The sequence below is a fragment of the Bidens hawaiensis genome, unplaced genomic scaffold (genome assembly GCF_021521415.1).
Source record: "Bidens hawaiensis isolate Kalapana, Puna unplaced genomic scaffold, B.hawaiensis_p1.1 tig00008077_1, whole genome shotgun sequence".
In the NCBI taxonomy this organism is placed as follows: Eukaryota; Viridiplantae; Streptophyta; class Magnoliopsida; order Asterales; family Asteraceae; genus Bidens; species Bidens hawaiensis.
In genome coordinates this window covers 577,834-599,697 of record NW_027491570.1, presented here as the reverse complement: position 1 = coordinate 599,697, position 21,864 = coordinate 577,834, and the positions used below count along the sequence as shown (strand labels likewise).

General features: G+C 36.6%; 1 protein-coding gene across 1 annotated transcript; it reads right to left on the bottom strand.

Moving 5' to 3' along the window:
- Positions 1 to 13,365: 13,365 nt before the first annotated feature.
- Positions 13,366 to 14,220, bottom strand: LOC143636863 (uncharacterized). Its single transcript, XM_077104347.1, has 2 exons — positions 13,869 to 14,220; positions 13,366 to 13,739 (listed from the first exon to the last, which is right to left on the bottom strand). Exons 1-2 carry the CDS (start codon positions 14,218 to 14,220, stop codon positions 13,366 to 13,368), a joined length of 726 nt encoding a protein of 241 aa, XP_076960462.1.
- Between the last annotated feature and the right edge of the window lie 7,644 nt (positions 14,221 to 21,864).

The window sequence follows — 21,864 nt, the reverse complement described above, 5'->3', positions numbered from 1 at the left end:
TCGTTCATAAAAATGAAATCTTTAGGATCAAGAACATACCTTTTTGTGTTCGTTTGGTTTCGGCTAGCTTGTTTATGAACCTCAAACCTTGAATCTATCTTGTATACGGAAGATCTATTAATAATCATGTACGATCTCGCTTCTCCTTTCTTTATTTCTTTAGGCTGTTTTTAGTAAGGTGTGTGTGTGTGTTCTTGAGTGTGAAGAGATTAAGAAAGGATGGAAATGAGAGTTAGGGTCTTAGGATGGTTTAAGGATATATTTATACTCCTCAAAACCCATGGACCTAAAGCCCATCCCACCATCTTGATCCATTTTAATTACCCAAGTCCATAATTCTTTCTATATTAATATTAATTAACTATTAACACTCGTTTATAATTTCATGGACTTTCATTTATCTATTATTTTATTATTTCTCTATTAGTCCGAGTAACTATTGTCCCATAAATAAATTATATATTTAAATATTATTCTTTGAAAATCCGGGATGTTACACTCGATGACCTTATACCTTACGAACCTTACCCAACGTGGTAAGATGAAATACCTTAACATGTTTTACGCTCAAAACACATAACTTAAAAGAATTAAATAATATGTAAAAGAAAAATAATAAAATCTTTTTGTCATTTTTCATTTTCGTTTCATAATATTTATAATTAAAAACAGAAAAGCAAACATAAAATAAAAAGTAAAATATTTTTGTATTTTTTTATGATTTTCGAAAGCAGTACATATTTTTTTTATTTTTTGTGAGTTTAAGCAGAGAATCATATTGACCAAATTGCCCTTTCATCGCAGTTTTATATTTCAGCGTTATTATGACTGGCGTTAAGTCGGTCATTGATATTGTTGTCTACTTAAATCTTATAACAAACTTTCAAGCATTTTTGTAATATGATTAAATTTTCAATTAGAGCACATAATATTATAAACTATCAGCCTCTAATATCGGTTCAAACTTAATTTGAATTTACCGTATCACCCCAACTTGACTTAAACCATTATATTGTTGATCAAAATTTGAATTTATAGAAATTTTTGAGCAATGCACCAAGTTTCTTTTACTGTGAGTGAGTATGCACGATTCCATCTGGAGGCTTACATACATTGTATCTCCTGGGGTCCGTTTCTTACTGGTATTGAGACGCGCGCAAGTGAGGAACAAATGTATGACTAACAACGAATTTTGATCAATTCAGTAGTTTAATTTGTACGATGTACAATGGTGATCAAGTTTAATGACTTTGGGTTTGCTCTAACAGCGTTTGATATATCCATGCATATGAATACCCAGATGATTAAGCTGCGTAAAGACTCATAGTGTCCAGAATCACAAATGCTTGTTATTTGCTATATTTTATTTTTGGTGATCAGACAAGTATAAGGCTTGAGTACCAAGATTTTTGTTAGAGACTAACACCTCTTTCAATTTGGCGTTTCTGTATGCTTAAATCACATACTTTACTCTAACAACTTGTTTAAGACCTATCAATGCACCAATGCAATTAAGTACTCAGTCATTTAAGCTTATTTCTTTCTGGATATGGGACTAGATGATCAGTGTACTATCATTTTCTCTTTTTGCTTCAAAACTCAATTTTGAGGAGCATAAAAAATAATTTCAATCGCCCCAGCCACTTTCAGTCTATAGATTAATGGCTATCCTATCGATCTACAAGTAGATAACAGGACCAAAATGTGCAAACATGTTCCACAAACTTAAATAACTGACATAATTTTCAGCGAGAGAAAAAATAAAAACGCATAACAATCGCCCCAACTACTTTAAATTATCAGGTGAATGGCTATCCCGAGCATTTACAAGTAAATATCAGGACTAAACATATACAAATATATGTCCTTCAAATATGAGTGGCTGACATAATTTTCAGCGAAAGTATGCAAAAATCTTTTTGGATTTACTCTTTACATGCGTAAAAAAAATCTTTTTGGATTCACTCTTTTCGTCTTTTTCAATTTTCAAAACAAAATTCACAATATTTTTGTATTTTTCATCATTTTTAAATGTTTTTGTTTTTCTCTATACAAACAAAATTCACAATATTTTTGTATTTTTCAGTTTTTCACCCCCAAAACCCAAAATATAAAATAAATGAAAGAAAATAAACAAAAACAAAAAAAAGATAATTATCCTTGTTTAAAGACCTCAGGAAGTGCTTTAAGACCATTTATACCAAGCAGAAAGTTAAAACGAGTTTTGTCAAATGCCTTGGTAAATAGGTCAGCGCATTGAAAATCCGTGTGCACCTTTTCAATATCAATTAATTTCATTTCAAAACAGTCTCTAATGAAATGATATCGAATCTCAATATGTTTTGTTTTCGAATGCTGCACATGACTTTTGGTGATACTTATAGCAGCAGAGCTATCAATTAAAACTGGAGTAGTAAGAAACTTCAAACCGTAATCGCGCAGATGTTATTGGATCCATAAAACCTGTGAACAGTAACTCTAGGCCGCCACGTATTCTGCCTCAGCAGTTGAAGTGGAGACCGTTGTCTACTTCTTACACTTCCAGAAAACAAGCCGGCTTCCTAAAAATTTACAACCCGTTGTAGTCGATTTGAAATAGATCTTGCATCATCCATCAGAAACGGAACACATAGTGAGTTCAAAGCTATAATCCTTGGGATACCATAACCCGATGTCAGGATGACCCCTCAGATAGTGAAGTATACGTTTAACCGCTGCCGGGTGAGTCACTTGGGGACTTGATTGGTACCTAGCACACAAACAAATTGCAAACATTATGTCAAGACAAGAAGAAGTTAAATACATTAATGAACCAATCATAGCACGATAAAGGGTAGGATCAACGGTATCCTCCAATTCGTCCGGTGACAAATTGTGACCCACGGGAAGAGGTGTCGAAGGGATTTTTCCGGCACTTTTTTTTTCAATCGGCTCAAGATATCGTTCAAGTATTTCGTTTGATGAATGAAGATTCCCTTATCACACTGATGAACCTGCAACCCTAAGAAAAAAATCATCTCCCCCATCGAGCTCATTTCAAACTTCGTTTGCATCGACTTCTCGAAATCCTTACAAACTTGTCATTTGTTTAACCAAATACAGTGTCATCGACATATATTTGTTCAAGGAGCAGATCATCACCAACGTTCTTATAAAATAAAGTGCAATCCACAGTTCCTCGCTTGAAACCTTTATCAGTAAGATGGTCAGCAAGAGTGCCGTACCAAGCTCTCGGGGCTTGGTGTAAACCATACAGGGCCTTGTTCAAACGGTAAACACGGTCCGGATAATCTGGATCTTCAAAACCAGGAGGCTGCAGAACAAACACTTCTTCATGTAATTCCCCATTAAGAAACTCGCTTTTAACATCCATTTGATAAACCTTAATGTTTCTGGAAGCAACATAGGCCAAGAATATTCGTATAGCTTCCAATCGTGCAACTGGAGCATACATTTCTGTGTAATCTATGCCTTCTTGCTGATGAAAACCTTGAACAACCAATCGTGCTTTGTTTCTTACGATCACTCCTCGGTCGTCCTTCTTGCACTTAAATACCCATTTTGTTGGAATTGGTTTCTTAACTCTAATCGGTTTATCAATGAGATCCCAAAAACCCAGTCTATTAAACTGTTGCAATTCTTTTTTGCATTGCTTCTACCCAAGATGGATCAACTAGAGCCATACGAACATTTGTCGGTTCTACTTGAGATAGAAAGCAAGTGTATTTCGCGAGATTCATGATCCCGAGCAATGCATATCGGCATACGCACATAATATGGAATCAGTAGAATCAACAATTTGATGACGTGTTTGCACACCTACATCAAGATCACCAATGATGTTGTCCTGAGGATGATTCGAATGAATCCAAAGAGTTGGATTCTCAGACACAACATTTTCAGATAAATTAGTTAGATTCTCCTCAGCATCATGAGACGATTCTCCAGTCTCATGTGTTTCTGGGAATGGAGCCAAGGAAGAATCAACAAAATGACCATCATCAGATGAGATCGAAATCACATCGGACATATAAGGAAGATTATCATGTGAAGCATCAACATAAACAGAACCAGAAGATCTTGGAGGTAAGAATTGATCTTCAAAATAAGCATGCACCAAGTCTTCATCTGGTTGCTCGGTTAATTAAGTGAACGAATTAAATAAACTCTCGTAATCGAACATCCAATCAGGTCCTTTACCTTGGGGAGGTGTGGTATACCTTTGACAATCAACATGGTACCACTCCTCAACACAACCCAAAGTAAAGTTAAATACATGTTTCTTAGGTAATGCGTAACACAAGAAATAACCTTCAATAGCCTTCTCTTCAAATTTTCCCGCATCTTTCTTCAACATAGTACAAGGACACCCGAATGGTTCCAAATACTTTAAGTTCAGCTTTCTTTTGTTTAGAATTTCATAACTAGTCTTTTGAAGCTTCTTCATAGTCAAAACACGATTAAGCGTGTAACAAGTAGTATTCACAGCCTCGTTCCAGAATTGAACCGGAAGCTTAGAATCTGCAAGCATCGTTCGAGCTGCTTCAATCAGTGTTCTATTCTTTAGTCATCAGTGACAACTAAACAGTACCAATCACCAACAATACACTCGCACGATTCACAGGACCGAACAATATGGTATTGATTAACTTAGATGTATGTGACTTCTTCTTCTGTTTGCCCTTCTTACAAGCAACACGGTGGTCAGTTAATTTAAAATGTTTCAAGGAAACACCATCAACCAAATCATTTTCCATTAAATAATTCATTTTTCAAACATGAATATGACCCATCCTTCTGTGCCACGGAATCGTGTCCTTTTCAATTGCCTTAGAAACAAAACACGTCTCGACAGAAGTAGATACCTTAGAACTCATGGTCAACACATAAATATCATTCAATCGAGGAGATCGCATGACAACCATATCTTTAGGAATGACGTATCCTTGTTTCAGGATTATACACTCCTTATCATTGAATACAGTGGTGTACTTTTTATCACAGATTTGTGATACACTCAACAAATTGTGATCAACTTTGTCACAATAATTAACCTTCTCAAACGTAATACGTCCATTTGAAACATCACCTTCTTGTGTTATCATACCACCCGAATTTCTCGCAAACGCAACATACCCTCCTTGAATATTTTTGACATTTGTTAGAAGATTGATATTGCCGGTAATATGACGAGAGCATCCACTGTCCATGATCCAGTTTTCACCAGACACAGTCTTGGATGAACCCTACACACAAACATAAAGTGATTAGTTCAAAAAGGTAGCCTAGGCCTAAGTCTTGGGCACTTTTTGAGTTTCACATGTTGAATCAAAATTTGCATAATTCAAACGTTGTTCAGCAACTTGTGAATAAGTCACAGGCCTTTTAGACTTTCGTCTTTAATAAGCAGCTTGAACGACATTTGTATTCACGATTTTACAAATAGGCTCAGTTGGAACTAATTTGGGTTTTCCATTAACTGAATTTTCATTAACATGAACCACCTTGCGAGGATTCACATCAGAAAACATAATGTGAGTTTCATCATCAAGAGACAATGTTCTTTTCAAAATCTCCTTTATCACAGGAACGGATTTGGATTGTTTGATAAACGGACGAAGATTTTGAGACCTCTTTAATCAACAGTTTCTGACTACATGACCTTGTTCACCACAGAGAAAACAAGTTCTCATATCAACACGGTCACGTCTTGGTGGAGCAGAAACCTGTGTATCAGAAGGCTGAAACACACCAGCAATGGGACCTTTATCTAAGTCATCAAATGTCACAGATTTCTTTTTCATGTAGAAGTCAAGATTTGAACAATTTGAAAAACTTTGCAAAGTGTCAGTTCCATGTGATTTTACAAACTGAACCTTTTTAGCAATTGTTTTGCTTTTATTAAAGGTTCCACAACATTTGATGTCTTAGAATTCATAAATTCTTGTTCAAGATTTTGAATTTTGGAAGTTTCAAAGACACTTTCAATCAATTCAGGCTTGATTAAATTAAGTGGAATGTCTTTCTCAGTGAAAAACTGAAAACTTTGCTAATCCATTTTAGCTTAAACACACGACCAGCTGAAGATTTTGGAGCAAGAGGATTGACAAAACGCATCAAGTCCTTATCATAAATCTTTGGTTTTTTTGATTTCTTTGTTTTAATCTTAGCTTGTTTCTCCTTTTTCACTTGAGTTGTATTTGAACCATACACAGCTTCCTCAAATTCATGAGGTTCACATAAAATGTGATTTGAACGTGAAATGTCTTGGTTTTTGTGTATAACATCAGGTTCAAATACATCCTCAATGATTACTTTCTCAATATTATTTTCAACAAAGACCTTGTTGCTTTGAATATGGGGTTTTTGTGATGAAGATTGGGCATTCACATTGTCATTTTTAACCACTTTAGATTTTGTCTCAACAACAGGTTCATTAACAATAGTTTCTTTTTTTCCAGAAAAAGAATTTGTAGTGTAATCATTATGAAATGGTGGTGGTACTTCAACAAAACCTACACCTTTCATTGAATATTTTTGCTTACTCGATACTTCAATAATTTCATTTAGCAAAAATGATGAATTTCTAAATTTGCCCAATTTGTTTCTCAACTCAAGAACTTCATTTTCAAGATCAATTATCTTAGATCGATGTTTCAAAATTTCTTGAAATTTTTGATCATTAATTTTCATTTTAACTGACAATTAAGCTTTGAGTCATGATTACTAACAGACAATGCTTTAATTTTCTCCCTATATCTCATTTGAGATTCTAATGATTGTCAATAAGTATCCTTAAGTGACACAATTTCTTTTACCAAATTGTCATTATGTGCTTTCAAAGATTCTAACTTAGGCTTATTAGTCTCACAATCAACACAAGGCACATTTGCAGACAAATTAATAGAGTTAGAAGAAGGAGAACTAACCTCATCGATTTTGGCCATACAAGCAAATGTGGTTGGCTGCAATTGACATGAATCATCAGAGTCTGATTCAGTGTCGTTGTTAGATGACAACTCATTCCCACTTGCATCTTGAAAGCTCTCATGCATATCAAACATATCCAAGTTTGCTTGATTATCATTGCACAATAATCATTGAGACCAATCATTTCCATCAGCAGCAGAAAGCAAAGCTTGAGATCCCAAAGTAGAAGGTTTACTGCCAGACGGTTTGTCAGCAATATCAACCTTTTTCACAGAACTTCTTTCATAATTTCATGGTCCATTATATTCTTTCTTCGGCTTATCACACTCTTTCGCGAAATGACCAAATTCCTGACAGTTAAAGCACTTGACTTTCAGCTTATGGAACCCAATTTTCTTGTTCAAAGATGGTAAGTCTTTACCAGTTCTTTGCATGAATTTCTTCACTTTTCTTACGATCATTTCCATGTTCCATTTAAGATCCATAAATTCCAAATCATCAGGGTCTACTTGATCATAATCTTCATCGGTCAATTCACTCGTTGCAATTTTACTGCCCACCAGATTCTCATACGAAGTCATAAAAGCACATAGAAACGAGAAGTTCTGTTCAGCTTCTTTTATGTTCACGTTTGGTGGTGGAGGGAAGTTGTTTGTAGAAGAAGATCCACCAGATTTCTCAGTGTGTCCAGTGTACCCAGATTCCATAAAACATACATTTGGATCACTACAAGCTGAAGATCCCACATTTGCATTTTGAGTGAGAAAAACAGTGATTGGAGCTGTAGTGCTGCTTAAAGGCATACTTACTCGATTGAAATATGGATCTTGAACTTCTTTTGATGACTTTTGACACTTCAAATCATATTCTCTAGCTTCAATCTTTTGCATAAACTCTGAAGCAGACAAATATTCGTTTTTGAAATAATTATTTTCTTTTAACACCATAAGAAATGTAGAATATTAAGCAGGTAAAGCGTTCTTCACAGCGTCAATCTTATCAGTTTCACTAGGTTCCATTTTTAACTTATTCATCTCAGCGATAAGATGATTGAACCTTGTAGTCATTTCTTCTACTGTCTCTCCCTTCAACATTGAAACTTCAACATTACTTTCTTGCTTTCTTCAGTGTTTCCCGTACTTCTCATTCTAACATGCTGAAATAATGAAGCACAAATCTTGATACTCCCAACTTGATGGAATATATTATCAGGTAAAGCCATAGTAAGAGATGAGTATGCTTTAGTCTCAATCTCTAAAGCCTTCTTCTCTTCTTGAGAATACTGTGAGAAGGCTTTAGGAGTAAAACCAGTATTTTCATCACCAATCATTAGTACAATATAAACTTCATCAAGACAATAGGAACAATCAGGATGAATAGAACCAAGATGTGCACGAAAACGTGGTTCCCATTTGGCAAAATCACTGAATTTCATCAGTCTTGGACATTTCGAATGAGATCCAATTTCTGCATCAAGGTGTAACATTTGTTGCATGAGTACGTTTTGAGATGCCAATGCGTAAAAACCAGCCATGGTAATTACCAAGTTTAAATTTAACAATGATCTAAACTTGAGGGTTAAAAGTAAAACAATCTGTTAACAAACTAGGAACAGTAACAGTTGTAACACCCAGGCTTTAAGCAGAATACGCCCGGGTGTAACGTACAGATCACTCATAGCTCGTAACACTATTTAAAGCGGCAATAATTATGTCATTTCATTTCGTAACGTAACGTAACAAGTACACAATTAATCATAATTAAAAATAAAAAGAAACACTTCATCAAAACAACAAATAAGTTCTTTATTCAAATATCCTAAGGTATACTAATGATCTTCATCCTTAGAAAGTCATCGACTCAACCTGTAGCACGTTGAAAATAATATATTTGCCAACAATTAAGTTGGTGATTTTCATAAGTTTTTTTGAGTATACATATATATGAAAGGCACGATTCAACATTCGTAATGTAATAAATATTCAAGCGTAAATTAAATGAAATCAATCAATGTCGTCCTCCCATTCCTTTAGCCGAGGCCGTAGTAATAGGGGTAATGAGAACCACCTTACGAACAACCGATGTCGTAACGTTAGACGACGTAGGTACGTCCCGTCGGACCCTCCCACTATGTGTATATGTATGTGTTTGTGTAACTTCCACCAAAAGAATAGTAAACACGTTGCAAGCAAGTTCACGGATAATCATAAACAATATGCAAGAATAATATTAACATGTACGCTAATTGTGAATCGATTTATAAATAAGCACATAACTAACGAGATAAAACTTGTGACATGCTACACCCCAAAAATATTAAAAGCGTTAAAATGGGGTTATGAAGAACTCACTTGGAATGAGAAATACGGTAAAGAGGAGTGGGTAACGATTAGAACAAACTAGTTGGTACCGAGAGAAGTCCCGATAATTTGTCCTGGTTATTAAAGTATAAACAACATAAATATCTAAAGCGAAAAGAACGGACTGAATGTGAATAAAAACAAGAAAATATGTTTAAAATAGATTTGGGGATCGTTAGTTTGTTACGTATATTTAAAACGGGTTTTCATAAAAAAGTGTAATTAAAACTTTTATTAGTTTAGGTATTCTTGTAAATCGTATTGGAGCATTAAACGAAAACTATAAATTTAACCATTTAAAATATAAATTCCGGATTATATATATATATATATATATATGATCCAATACCTATATATATATATGAAAACGTTAAATAAACTCTATTTTAAAGGTTCAATGGGGTTCGGTTTGGTTAAACGAGTGTGATACAATATTAGATTTAATATAATATAGGATTTATTAAAGAAAAAAAATAAAAACAAAAAAAACAATAAAAACCGGGACTAGGGGATTCGAACCCGCGCCCCAGGTCGGTTCAGGGTTTTAACAACACATGCACTGGCCATTTGAGCAAGTGTCTAATCTGCTTAGAACACAAGAGGAGATATATTTATGTAACAGTTAGGTTATCCCAAAATCCACAATGAACCCTAACTTATTTAATTCGTTTAATTCATTAGTGTTAATAAAAACTGATTTAGGGCTCTTGTTAAGCAAGAAAATCCGATCCAAATGCATGTAATAATTACCTTGTTCGTGTATGAATTGAACGCGAATGGCGAGTTAGGGTTTACAGCCAAAAGACGAAATCAAACGAGGTCAAGAACTGTTTATTGGCTGCAGTTGTCTTAGGGTTTATGTTTGGGATTGTGAGGAGGTGGTGTATGCTCGTTTAATTTCATTTTGGACTTGTATTTATAGGCTAACAAGATCAAGAACAGCCGCATTCAAAGATTTAATGAAATTGATACAATTCGATACAAATTAACTGTTAATTACATGTCATACCATAACAAGGCGGAGTGTGCATGTTAAGAATCATATTATTTACTCAAATCCCGTGATTTATGGGTCAAAAAGATCAAAATAACTGAGGGGGGGGGGGGAGGGCTGTCGGTGACGGGAAACGAAGAAGGAAAGAGGGAGTTTGAATAAAATTTGCAACCAAGTCCTTAATCTTAGGTTTGGTGGTCAGAAATTGTAAAACTAAAGGAAGGGGTTAGATTGTACATATTGTATACTTTAAGGATTATAAGTATATAGATACGAGTCACGCGTTAATAAAACAATAAAGATAAAACCGAATAACACAATTAATCATTCAGTTTTTTCATTAAATGCGATGATGCGAGTACAACTAATAATTCAATTTGACGAATGTCACAGCATTCCCAACTTTTAGGAAATTTCGTCCCGAAATTAGGAATTAACATCTATAGCAAAAAGATGCGGAAACTTAGTATTCATTTGGTCTTCACGTTCCCAAGTGACCTCCGCACCGCGCTTAGATTCCCAACGAACCTTGACCAAAGGGATTCGGCTACGCTTGGTTTCCTTATCCATTCGATCCACTATTTCCACTGGTCTCTCAACAAAGTGCATTGTCTTATTATACGTACCTCGTTGAGAGGATATGAAGGTTCTCGTCAACTCGACACTTTCGAAGGTTCGAACCATGAAACACAGGATGGATGCCTTGAAGCTTTTGAGGGAGCTCGAGGTGATAAGCAACATCTCCGATTCGTTCAAGGATTTTGAACGGACCAACAAAACGGGGGGCTAGTTTACCCTACATACCGAAATGGACTACTCCTTTCCAAGGTGAAACCTTAAGAGGACAAGGTCGCCGACTTCGAATTCCAAGGGTCGTTGTCGCTTATCAGCGTAAGACTTTTGGCGACTTCGAGCAGTAAGCAGATTAGTACGAATTTGAGCAATTTTTTCGGTGGTATCTTGAACCATTTTGGGTCTAGTGAGCTGAGTCTCACCGATCTCGTTCCAACAAATAGGAGAACGACATTTACGGCCATAGAACGCTTCGAATGGAGCCATTTTGATGCTCGAATGATAACTATTATTGTATGAAAACTCAACCAATGGAAGATGAGTATCCCAATTACCACTAAAATCAAGAACACAAGTTCTTAGCATGTCAGGGTTTGAATGGTTCTTTTCGACTGACCATCTACTTGAGGATGACAAGCGGTGCTAAGATCTAGACGGGTTCCCAAAGCGGTTTGAAGCGAATTCAAAAAATAAGACATGAAACGACCATAACGGCCAGATATAATACTCAAGGGTATACCATGGCGACAAACAATCTCGTTGACATAGATTTGAGCGAGCTGCTCGACCGAATGCTTTTCTCGAATAAGAATGAAATGAGCTGATTTGGTTAATCGATCGACGATTACCCAAATGCTATCATGTTGCCTCTTGGTGGTTGTAAGTTTGGTGACGAAGTCGATCGCAATGTTCTCCCACTTTCAGACTGGAATAAAAGGTTGCACGAGTAAACCAGCAGGTTTTTGATGCTCGACTTTTACCTTAGCACATGTTAAACATTTTTCGATATAGATAGCGATATCTTTCTTCATTCCGGGCCACCAGAAGGTAGTTCGAAGATCGAAATACATTTTATCCGCACCGGGGTGGATAGAATATCGTGAATTGTGATCTTCGTCCATTATAAACGTGCGAAGATTGTCACGATCTGGGACCCAAAGGCGGTTAAGAAAATAGAGAAAACCATCACGCTTGGTTTCGAGTTGGAGTTCAGCACCACACGACATCTCTTTGTACATATTTCTTTCAGTGACGGAGATGTGTTGGGCCTCAAAGCTACGTAGTTGAAGATTGGTTTGGATAACAACGCATAGAAGAAGAATGATTTTGACATGAGTTTTACGACTAAGGGCATCAGCTACTACGTTTGCTTTACCGGGATGGTAACGTATTTTGCAATCGTAGTCACTAAGAAGTTTGGCCCATCTTTGTTGCCTCATGTTCAAATCTTTTTGGTCAAAAATATGTTGGAGACTCTTGTGGTCGTTGAATACCACAGATTTCGTCCCATACAAATAGTGTCTCCAAATTTTCAACACGAATACAACAGCTCCGAGCATAAGGTCGTGTGTCGTATAATTATTTTCATGAACCTTAAGTTGTCGTGACGCATAGGCGATAACTTTGCTCGTTGCATGAGAACGCAACCGAAACCTTGATTCGAGGCATCACAATAGACAACAAAATCTTCGTTTCCTTCGGGAAGGGCTAGGATAGGAGCGTTGCAAAGCATATGCTTCAAGGTTTGAAGAGCTTCATCTTGCTTAGCCCCCCACTCATATGGTTTACCCATATGAGTTAAGGCGGTGAGGGGTAAAGCGATCTTGGAAAAGTTCAAAATGAAACGACGGTAATAACCAGTGACCAAGAAAAGATCGAACTTCCGTAGGTGAATTCGGAGTCTTCCAATTTTTAACGGCTTCGATTTTAACAAGATCAACATGAATGCCTTTTTCGTTAACGATATGACCAAGGAATTGAACTTCGTTTAACCAAAACTCGCATTTGGAAAACTTGGAAAAAAAGTTGTTCTTTCTTCAACAACAAGAGGATATCATGCAATTGTTTTTCATACTCAAATTTAGATTTCGAGTAAATGAGAATGTCGTCGATAAATACGATCACGAACTTATCAAGATAAGGTTTGCATACGAGGTTCATGAGGTCCATAAATACCGCAGGTGCATTGGTCAAGCTGAAAGGCATAACCATAAATTCGTAATGATCGTAACGAGTTCGAAAAGCGGTTTTGGGGATATCATCCTCATGAACACGCAATTGGTGATAACCAGAACGAAGATCGATTTTTAAAAAGCAAGATGTGCCTTGAAGTTGATCGAAAAGGTCGTCAATTCTAGGCAAAGTGTAACAGTTCTTAATCGTGAGTTTATTTAGTTCACGATAATCGATACACATTCGAAAGGAACCTTCCTTTTTAACAAAAAGAGCAGGTGCGCCCCAAGGCGACGAACTTGGGCGGATGAAACCTTTGCTAGAGAGTTCTTGGAGTTAACTCGCTAGCTCTTGCATTTCCGAAGGTGCTAGACGATAAGGATCTTTGGCGACGGGGTTCGCACCAGGCACAAGATCAATACGAAACTCCACTTCATGAGTAGGAGGTAAACCAGAAACATCTTCAGGGAAAACTTCGGGAAAATCATGAACTACCAGAATATATTTTATTGTCTTTTTTTCTTGTTTCTTTTCCAAGACGTTGGCAAGGAAAGCCACATACTTTTTACGTAAGTATTTTTGGGTTTGAGTACACGACATAAGCTTGAGCCTCTTGGAAGGCTTCTCGCCGAAAATACGCAAAATCCGATCGTCGTCTAGTGGGATACGAATATACTTCTCAAAGCACACGACTTCGGCACGGTGTTGAGCTAACCAGTCCATGCCTACTATGATATCAAAACTTCCGAGTTGCATAGGAATGTGTTCGATAGAAAAATCATATTCGTTGAGATTTAAAGTACAACCACGAATAATTGAGTCAATCAAGATAGTTTTACCATTCGCGACTTCAACCGTAAAAGACCTTTCGAGTTTAGAATGAGACGAAGAAAGCATAGGCTCAAAATTAAAAGACACAAAACTCATATCGGCACCGGTGTCAAATAAAATGGATGCATAAACGTTATTAACCAAGAACATACCGTTCACCGCATCATTGTTATACTCAGCTTGATTTGCATTGATCACGAATGCCCTCCAGTGAGCATTGGGGACGACGGGTGTAGCTTGGGAAGTCGAGGCTTGATTGGCTTGAACCGGTTGAACAGCTTGGTTGGCCATAAGTTGCGGAACTGGTTGAAAGGCCTGAACTTGATAGGCTTGATCAGGGTACACAGGCGGAGCTGCCATTTGGACTTGATTTTCGAGTCAGGGACACGCGTTGCGGAAATGACTAGGATCTCCACAATTGAAACACGCTCGAGGGGTGGGCTAGGCTTGAGCAATGGGTTGAGCTTGAGTTAAAACACGGTGTTGGTTGAAAGTGTGGGGAGTGCGGGATAGTTTGGTGAGGGTTGGTTAGGTACGCATGAGTTCGAAACATGCGCTTAGCAGGTGTTCAAAACGGTCACAATGGGTGCATTGTCGGCAAGGGATGCCGAGTTGATGGTGTCATTGGCAAATTTGGCAAAACGGGTGAGGTCCGTGGTAAGGTTTCTTTGGAGGTGGGGCTTGAAGGTTTTGGGTTTGGGTTTGTCGGTATAGAGGTTGAGGTGGGTTTTGTTGAGTTAAGGCATAGTTTTGCTTTCGTTTCTTGGATTGGTTGTTATTGTTGTTGTTGCGGTTTGGTTTGGGTGTGGTTTCGGCCTTGACCTCCTTGGAAGGTTAGGCTTCGGTTTTCTCAACAGTCTTCTTGCTGCCTTTGAGGGTTTCCGCCTTAACGTGGTTGTCAGACAAGGATGCAGCAAGGACAACAGCCTCGCAAAGAGTTTTGGGGGCACTGCTTTGGACTGAGTCTTGGATTTGCCTTGGCAAACCCCGAACATACTTGATAATCCCACGAGAAAGAGGGGTGACAAGATGCGGCACCAAGATGCTAAGCTCGTTGAAGCGAGCGGTGTAAGTAGCGTTATCACCACCCTATTGCTTAAGATTCCAAAATTCCACCTCAAGGTTCATGAGTTCATTGGGTGGACAGAACTCTTTGGTCATGATTTCCTTAAGTTCCTCCCATGGCAAGGCCATGGCTACATCAGCACCACAAGTGGATTTTTCTTGCACCCACCAAGTTAAGGCTTTTCTAAAGACACTTGAAGCAAAGTGTGTCTTCTTGTCCTCGGGACATTCGATACGGAGGAAAGTACTCTCCATACTTTGGTGCTATTCCAGTAGGGAAGTGGCACCTTCAGAGCCATCAAACTTAAGAGGATTCGTATCAGTGAAGTGGTTGAATTCGAATTAGAAGCAATGGTTTGGTGCATTTGAGCCACCATATCCGGGAGCACAGCAGCTAGTTGCTTAGAGCTGGGTTGTCATCTTGCGGCTGGAGTTTCTTGCAGGACGACAAGGGAAACGAGCAGACATGCTGAAAAGAGAGAGTACTACACGCGTGAGTTATCGAGCAAAGATTTCGAGAAGTGGAATACTTAAGCCTTTTGAATAAATAAAAAAAAATATTGATGTATTGAAATTAGGATATTCATTTACCACCATGAATTGTATGCAATTTAAGAGCAGTAGTGCAACCATTCTCTATTCACAAAAGAAAATGGCCACTTTTGACAACTTAAATTTATGGTTCGTATGACGTTTGTGTGGTATGATTTGGCCTAATAAGTTCCAGCCCCCTTTTCGAACCCTCCAGGTAAGCAACCGGGTCCCGCGTCTGATTGGGATTTATGCGCATTGCTTATCATTAGGTTTTAAAAAAAATCTTGGTGTCAAGGGTTCGAAAAACAAGTGTGTCACCCTTCCAGTTACGACATACCCGTCACGTAAAACCATCTTTAAGAGGATTGAAAATCTTTTTTTTAATAAATAAATAAATAGATAAAAATAAAATAAATTGTTTAGGCATAAGCCTTGGAGTTTGTGTGTGAATATGTGTACATATGACGCTATAAAACGTAATAAGTTCGAGCGTATGAATGAACTTTTAATAAAAGTGCGGGCACATAGCACATAGGGTATACATGCAATTCGGGGCCCTAAAATAAACTATAACTATACTAGGCCGATACGTCTAACAACCTATCTTATAGTTATGGCTCTAATACCAATCTGTTAACAAACTAGGAACAGTAACACCCCGGATTTAAGCGGAATACGCCCTGTGTTAACGTACAGATCACTCATAGCTCGTAACACTATTTAAAGCGGCAATAATTATATCATTTCATTTCGTAACGTAACAAGTACACAATTATTCATAATTAAAAATAAAAGGAAACACTTCATCAAAACAATAAATAAGTTCTTTATTCAAATATCTTAAGGTATACTAATGATCTTCATCCTTAGCATGTCATCGATTCAACCTGTAGCACGTTGAAAATAATATATTTGTCAACAATTAAGTTGGTGAGTTTTCATAAGTTTTTTTGAGTATACATATATATGAAAGGCACGATTCAACATTCGTAAAGTAAATGAAATCAATTAATTTCGTCCTCCCGTTCCTTTAGCCGAGGCCGTAGTAATAGGGGATATGAGAACCACCTTACAAAACAACCGAGACGGCGTAGGTACGTCCCGTCGGACCCTCCCACTATGTGTATGTGTATGCGTTTGCGTAACTTCCACCATAAGAATAGTAAACACGTTGCAAGCAAGTTCACGTATAATCATAAACAATACGCAAGAATAATATTAACATGTACACTAATTGTGAATCGATTTATAAATAAGCACATAACTAACGATATAAAACTTGTGACATGCTACACCCCAAAAATATTAAAAGCGTTAAAATGGGGTTTTGAAGAACTCACTTGGAATGAGAAATACGGTAACGAGGAGTCGTTAACGATTAGAGCAAACTAGTTGGTCCCGAGAGAAGTCCCGATAATTTGTCCTAGTTATTAAAGTATAAACAACATAAATATCTAAAGCGAAAAGAACGGACTGAATGTGAATACAAAAAAAGAAAATATGTTTATAATAGATTTGGGGATCGTTAGTTTGTTACGTATATTTAAAACGGGTTTTCATAAAAAGTGTAATTAAAACTTTTATTAGTTTAGTTATTCTTGTAAATCGTATTGGAACATTAAAAGAAAACTATAAGTTTAACCATTTAAAATATAAATTCCGGATTTTATATATATATATATATATATATATATATATATATATATATATATATATATGGGGTTCGGTTTGGTTAAACGAGTGTGATACAATATTAGATTTAATATAATATAGGAATTATTAAAGAAAAACAAAAAAAAACAATAAAAACCGGGACTGGGGATTCAAACCCGCGCCCCAGGTCGGTTCAGGGCTTTAACAACACATGCACTGGCCATTTGAGCAAGTGTCTAATCTGCTTAGAACACAAGAAGAGATATATTTATGTAACAGTTAGGTTATCCCCAAATCCACAATGAACCCTAACTTATTTAATTCGTTTAATTCGTTAGTGTTAATAAAAACTGATTTAGGGCTCTTGTTAAGCACGAAAATCCGATCCAAATGCATGTAACAATTACCTTGTTCGTGTATGAATTGAACGCGAACGGCGAGTTAGGGTTTACGGCCAAAAGACAAAATCAAACGAGGTCAAGAACTGTTTATTGGCTGCAATTGTCTTAGGGTTTATGTTCAGGATTGTGAGGAGGTGGTGTATGCTCGTTTAATTGCATTTTGGACTTGTATTTATAGGCTAACAAGATCAAGAACAACCGCGTTCAAAGAGTTAATGAAATTGATATGATTCGATACAAATTAACGGTTAATTACACGTCATACCTGAACAAGGTGGAGCGTGCACGTTAAGAATCATATTATTTACGAAAATCCCGTGATTTATGGGTCAATAGATATCAAAATAACTGAAGGCGGGGGGTGGGGGGGGGGCTGTTGGTGACAGGAAAGGAAGATGGAAATAGGGAGTTTGAATAAAATTTTCAACCAAGTCCTTAATCTTAGGTTTGGTGGTCATAAATTGTAAAACTAAAGGTAGGGGTTAGATTGTACATATTGTATACTTTAACGATTATAAATATATAGATACGAGTCACGTGTAAATAAAACAATAAAGGTAAAACCGAATAACATAATTAATAATTCAATGTTTTCATTAAATGCGACGATGCGATTACAAACGAGTAATAAATACGAGTACAACTACTAATTCAATTTGGCGAATGTCACAACAGTAACGAACTGAGTGAAAGATGTGTAACGAACCAGAAACAGTAACTTTAACGAAGCAAAGGAGGTTTTCAAATGAACTACGATAACAAATCACAGATGAATTATAACGAATTAGATTAGAACGAATTGGTAGCGAATCACTGACGAATCATTATAACGAATTAATGACGGATTAGGTTATAACGAATCAATGATGAATTAAGAACGAATCACGAGGACGAATCAAAGACACGAACTGGTAACGAATCAGCTACAGTAACACAATTTAAGAACAGTAACACGAATTAGCTACAGTTACTAACGAATCAGGTTGTTAGTCAGCTGTAACAAACTTGCCACGTGGCACAAATCTGTTCAAAAACCGATAACGAACCGGAACACGTATATAACGGATTAATGACAACGAATTACCCCCATCTTCAAATCTTCAAGTCTTCAAGTAGAAAATCCAAAAAACTGGAAAATTTCCAGATTAAAGAACAACCAAAAACTCAAACACAAATCTGTAATATAGCCTCAATTTTATACCAAATCGGCCAAATCATAGCCCAAAATACTCGTAACCCAATCACGAATCCAACAATCACCATCCCGTAACCTTAATCAATCAACACAAACTCAATTACCTCAAATACACATCCCATGTTCCGTACACATACTGATCCAAATCAAAATCAGTCCAAACCAACACAAATCCAGAATTCAATTCCCACACCTTTAACCAATCCGAACACAATTCAACTAAAATGAGGCCATAATTATCAAATTCAAACCGGAATTCCACTGAATTTCAATAAAATTTAATAAAACCGAAAGATAATTAAATATACTTTAATTACAGATTTAATAGGACTTAACTATGAGCAATAGAACACCCGAAAGCTCTGATACCACTTGAGAACACCTCAGATCTAAATGTTATCGATTACCAGATTTAGATCTAATACCTTAAATGATCTAGTTCATGATATGCTACTTAATTATGTATATATATGTATGTATTAATTGTATTATGCGTATTAGTAATATGTTAATTGAAGAATTAAGAGAGAGAGTATTTTGACAGAGGTTCGATATATTAATCTCAAAACTTAAATTAACAAGGGTATGAACACCCTATATATAGATGATGGAACCAATTCGTGACACATATCGTAACGAATTGGTATCCAGTTCGTTAACTTAAAGACTCAAAAGGAAAGCATAACGAATCTTTGATTCGTTATGCTCCCATTCGTCAACATTCCATGACGAATGGGAACATACATAACGAACTAACAGTACATTCGTTAAACATCCTTAACGAATGGGATTTACATATAACGAACTGGTTAATTCATTAAACATCCTTAATGAATTAACCATTACATTAACGAACTAACTGATATTACATAAATATTTTTTCATTATGTTGGGTCAATATTTGGTGGTTTGTACTTAGTTCTAGTTAATTGGTTTTGGTTGTATGTGTTATATGTAAACCGAAATCCGTAAAGGATTTCGGTGGGCTTTGGGCTCTACTTGGGCTTGGTTGTTAGCTTCCCTATATATAGAGAATATGTGTATAGGGTTTAGTGTGGTTCACGAGAGCAGAAAGTGAGCAGAACTAGAGAGGTTGTTCATTCTGATTATTATCATGTACTGTAAGTGCTTAAGCACCCGACGTATTCAATAATATACGTGTGTTTTGAAGCAACTTTGTGTTCGTTTACTTGTTATTTCTAGTGTTCTTGAATCACCGAGCATTGGCATTCCGCGCCAATACTTGTTTGGTTGATATCATATTGTAGTGATCCAGATTCGGGACTTACAATTGGTATCAGAGCCTTTTGACGAATTCAGTCTCGTTATTGTGGTATCAACGATTCAAAAATATCACTTACAAGGCTACTGTGTTCCTTTTTCCCGCGAGTGGGTTATCGGAGAAGAAGGGAAATTGATTTTGGTGGAAGATTAACTTTAATTTGGAAACAAATCAAATCTCAGAAATTTCGGGAGTTTGTTACAGTTGAAATCTTGCAAATCTTCTAGTTTTCGGCCAAGATTAAATTCAGTGAACAAGAATTCACAGTTCTCGGCAAGAATTAGGAGTTGTCGGCCAAAAATCAACATAGATTTCGGTCAACACTAGTTTTCGGTTAACACTAGTTTTCGGTCAACATTGGTTTTCGGTCAACACTCAACAGTTCTCGGTCAACTAATAGTTCTCAGTAAAAAAAAATAAATTTCGGGAACGAAATTTTTCTTGAACGAAATTTTTCATGAACGAATTTTTTCCAGAATACTCCTTATTAGTAAAAAAATCCTAGAAAATTTTGGCGATAACAAGTTTTTTCGGGTAATTTTCGGTGAATTTTTGGCGGGAAAAATCGAAAAATTTGTCTTGAACGGAATTTTTTTCTGGACGCCTCTTTTGAGCGGGACATCTTTCTTGAGAATTTTGACGATCATATTTTTTCGAGAAATTTTGGCGGGAAAATCAGTTTAATCTGATTAATTACTCAATGGATTCTTCACAACTCGTTTTTCAACCATGCTCTTTAAATTGTGGTGAGAAAATAGAAATGTATAAGCTTCATAATGACAGTCTAAGTAGAAATATGGAAAGCATAAAATCAGAGAATTTTAAACTTAAGAAAAATGAAAAGGGTTTTCTAGACAAAATAGAAGCTCAAAACAAGGATATTAAAAAACTTAAGTCTGATCTTAGTATAAAAGGCTGTCATTATTTAGATGCCCAACAAGAAATTGCTGAGTTAACTGCTAAACTGGAAGCTTCCAAGTTAGAAATCTTAAATCTAACTAGTAAGTTTGAAAAGGCTGAACTTGATTTTAAAAAATTCGAGGGTTCCAATAAAGTAGTTAACTCAATGATTGAAAACCAATTGTGGTGGAAGGAAAATGAAGGTGAGGGAATAGGATACAGTCAAGTTCCCCCACCTTACAACCACAATTATGTCCCTACCCCTGTCACCAAAGAACAGGAGGAAAAGATAAAAGACATGAAGTATGGTAAACAGGTTAAATCTGAAACTGTTAGATCAGGATCCCTAGAGGAAATCAAGCCTGTTTTTAAATGTGTGAACAATTTTGATGCTTCTACTTCATGTGCAGATATAGTAAATAATGTTGCTTTTGATAGAGTAAATGATGTTGCTTCTGATAGTAAAGGGGTTCAGGCTAGTGAAAATGAATCTCATTCTAACGTGTCGTCAAACTCATATGACACCACAACTCAAAATTGTACTAATAATAATACACCGAGTTGTGGCAACAAAGGGAAGGCACGTAAGAAACCAACACAACAAGGACAGTCTCGTCCTCATAGATCCTCTGGATCTCCATGTGTTGATAAATCAATGGGTGCCATTTATATGAAGAGGCAAACATGTTACCACTGTGGCACGCCAGGACATATAGCCAGAAATTGTGTTCATCGTCTATATGTTCCCTATTACAAGCAAAATCAGAATGTTGTGCCAAGGGGCAAGAAGAATGGAAAATCTTTCCTAAGAATGAATTCCAACATGAGGCAAGTGCTTCCGTTGACATTAGAAGAAGGATGAAGGCGTGTTTCGTTTGCGGGAACGGCGGGCATTTGGCAAAGGAGTGTCACTATCGTGCTGTTAATAGACAAGCCCCTCAGGTGAAAGGTAACAAGTTTCAACCGAATCCAGT

Bases quoted from the DNA above. Each gene is read 5' to 3' on its own strand.
- LOC143636863 (XM_077104347.1), bottom strand. From the start codon at position 14,220: ATGGCAGCTCCGCCTGTGTACCCTGATCAAGCCTATCAAGTTCAGGCC. The intron at 13,740-13,868 runs GTAAAACTATCT...TGGACTGGTTAG, and splicing joins TACGGTTGAAGTCGCGAATG to CTCAACACCGTGCCGAAGTC.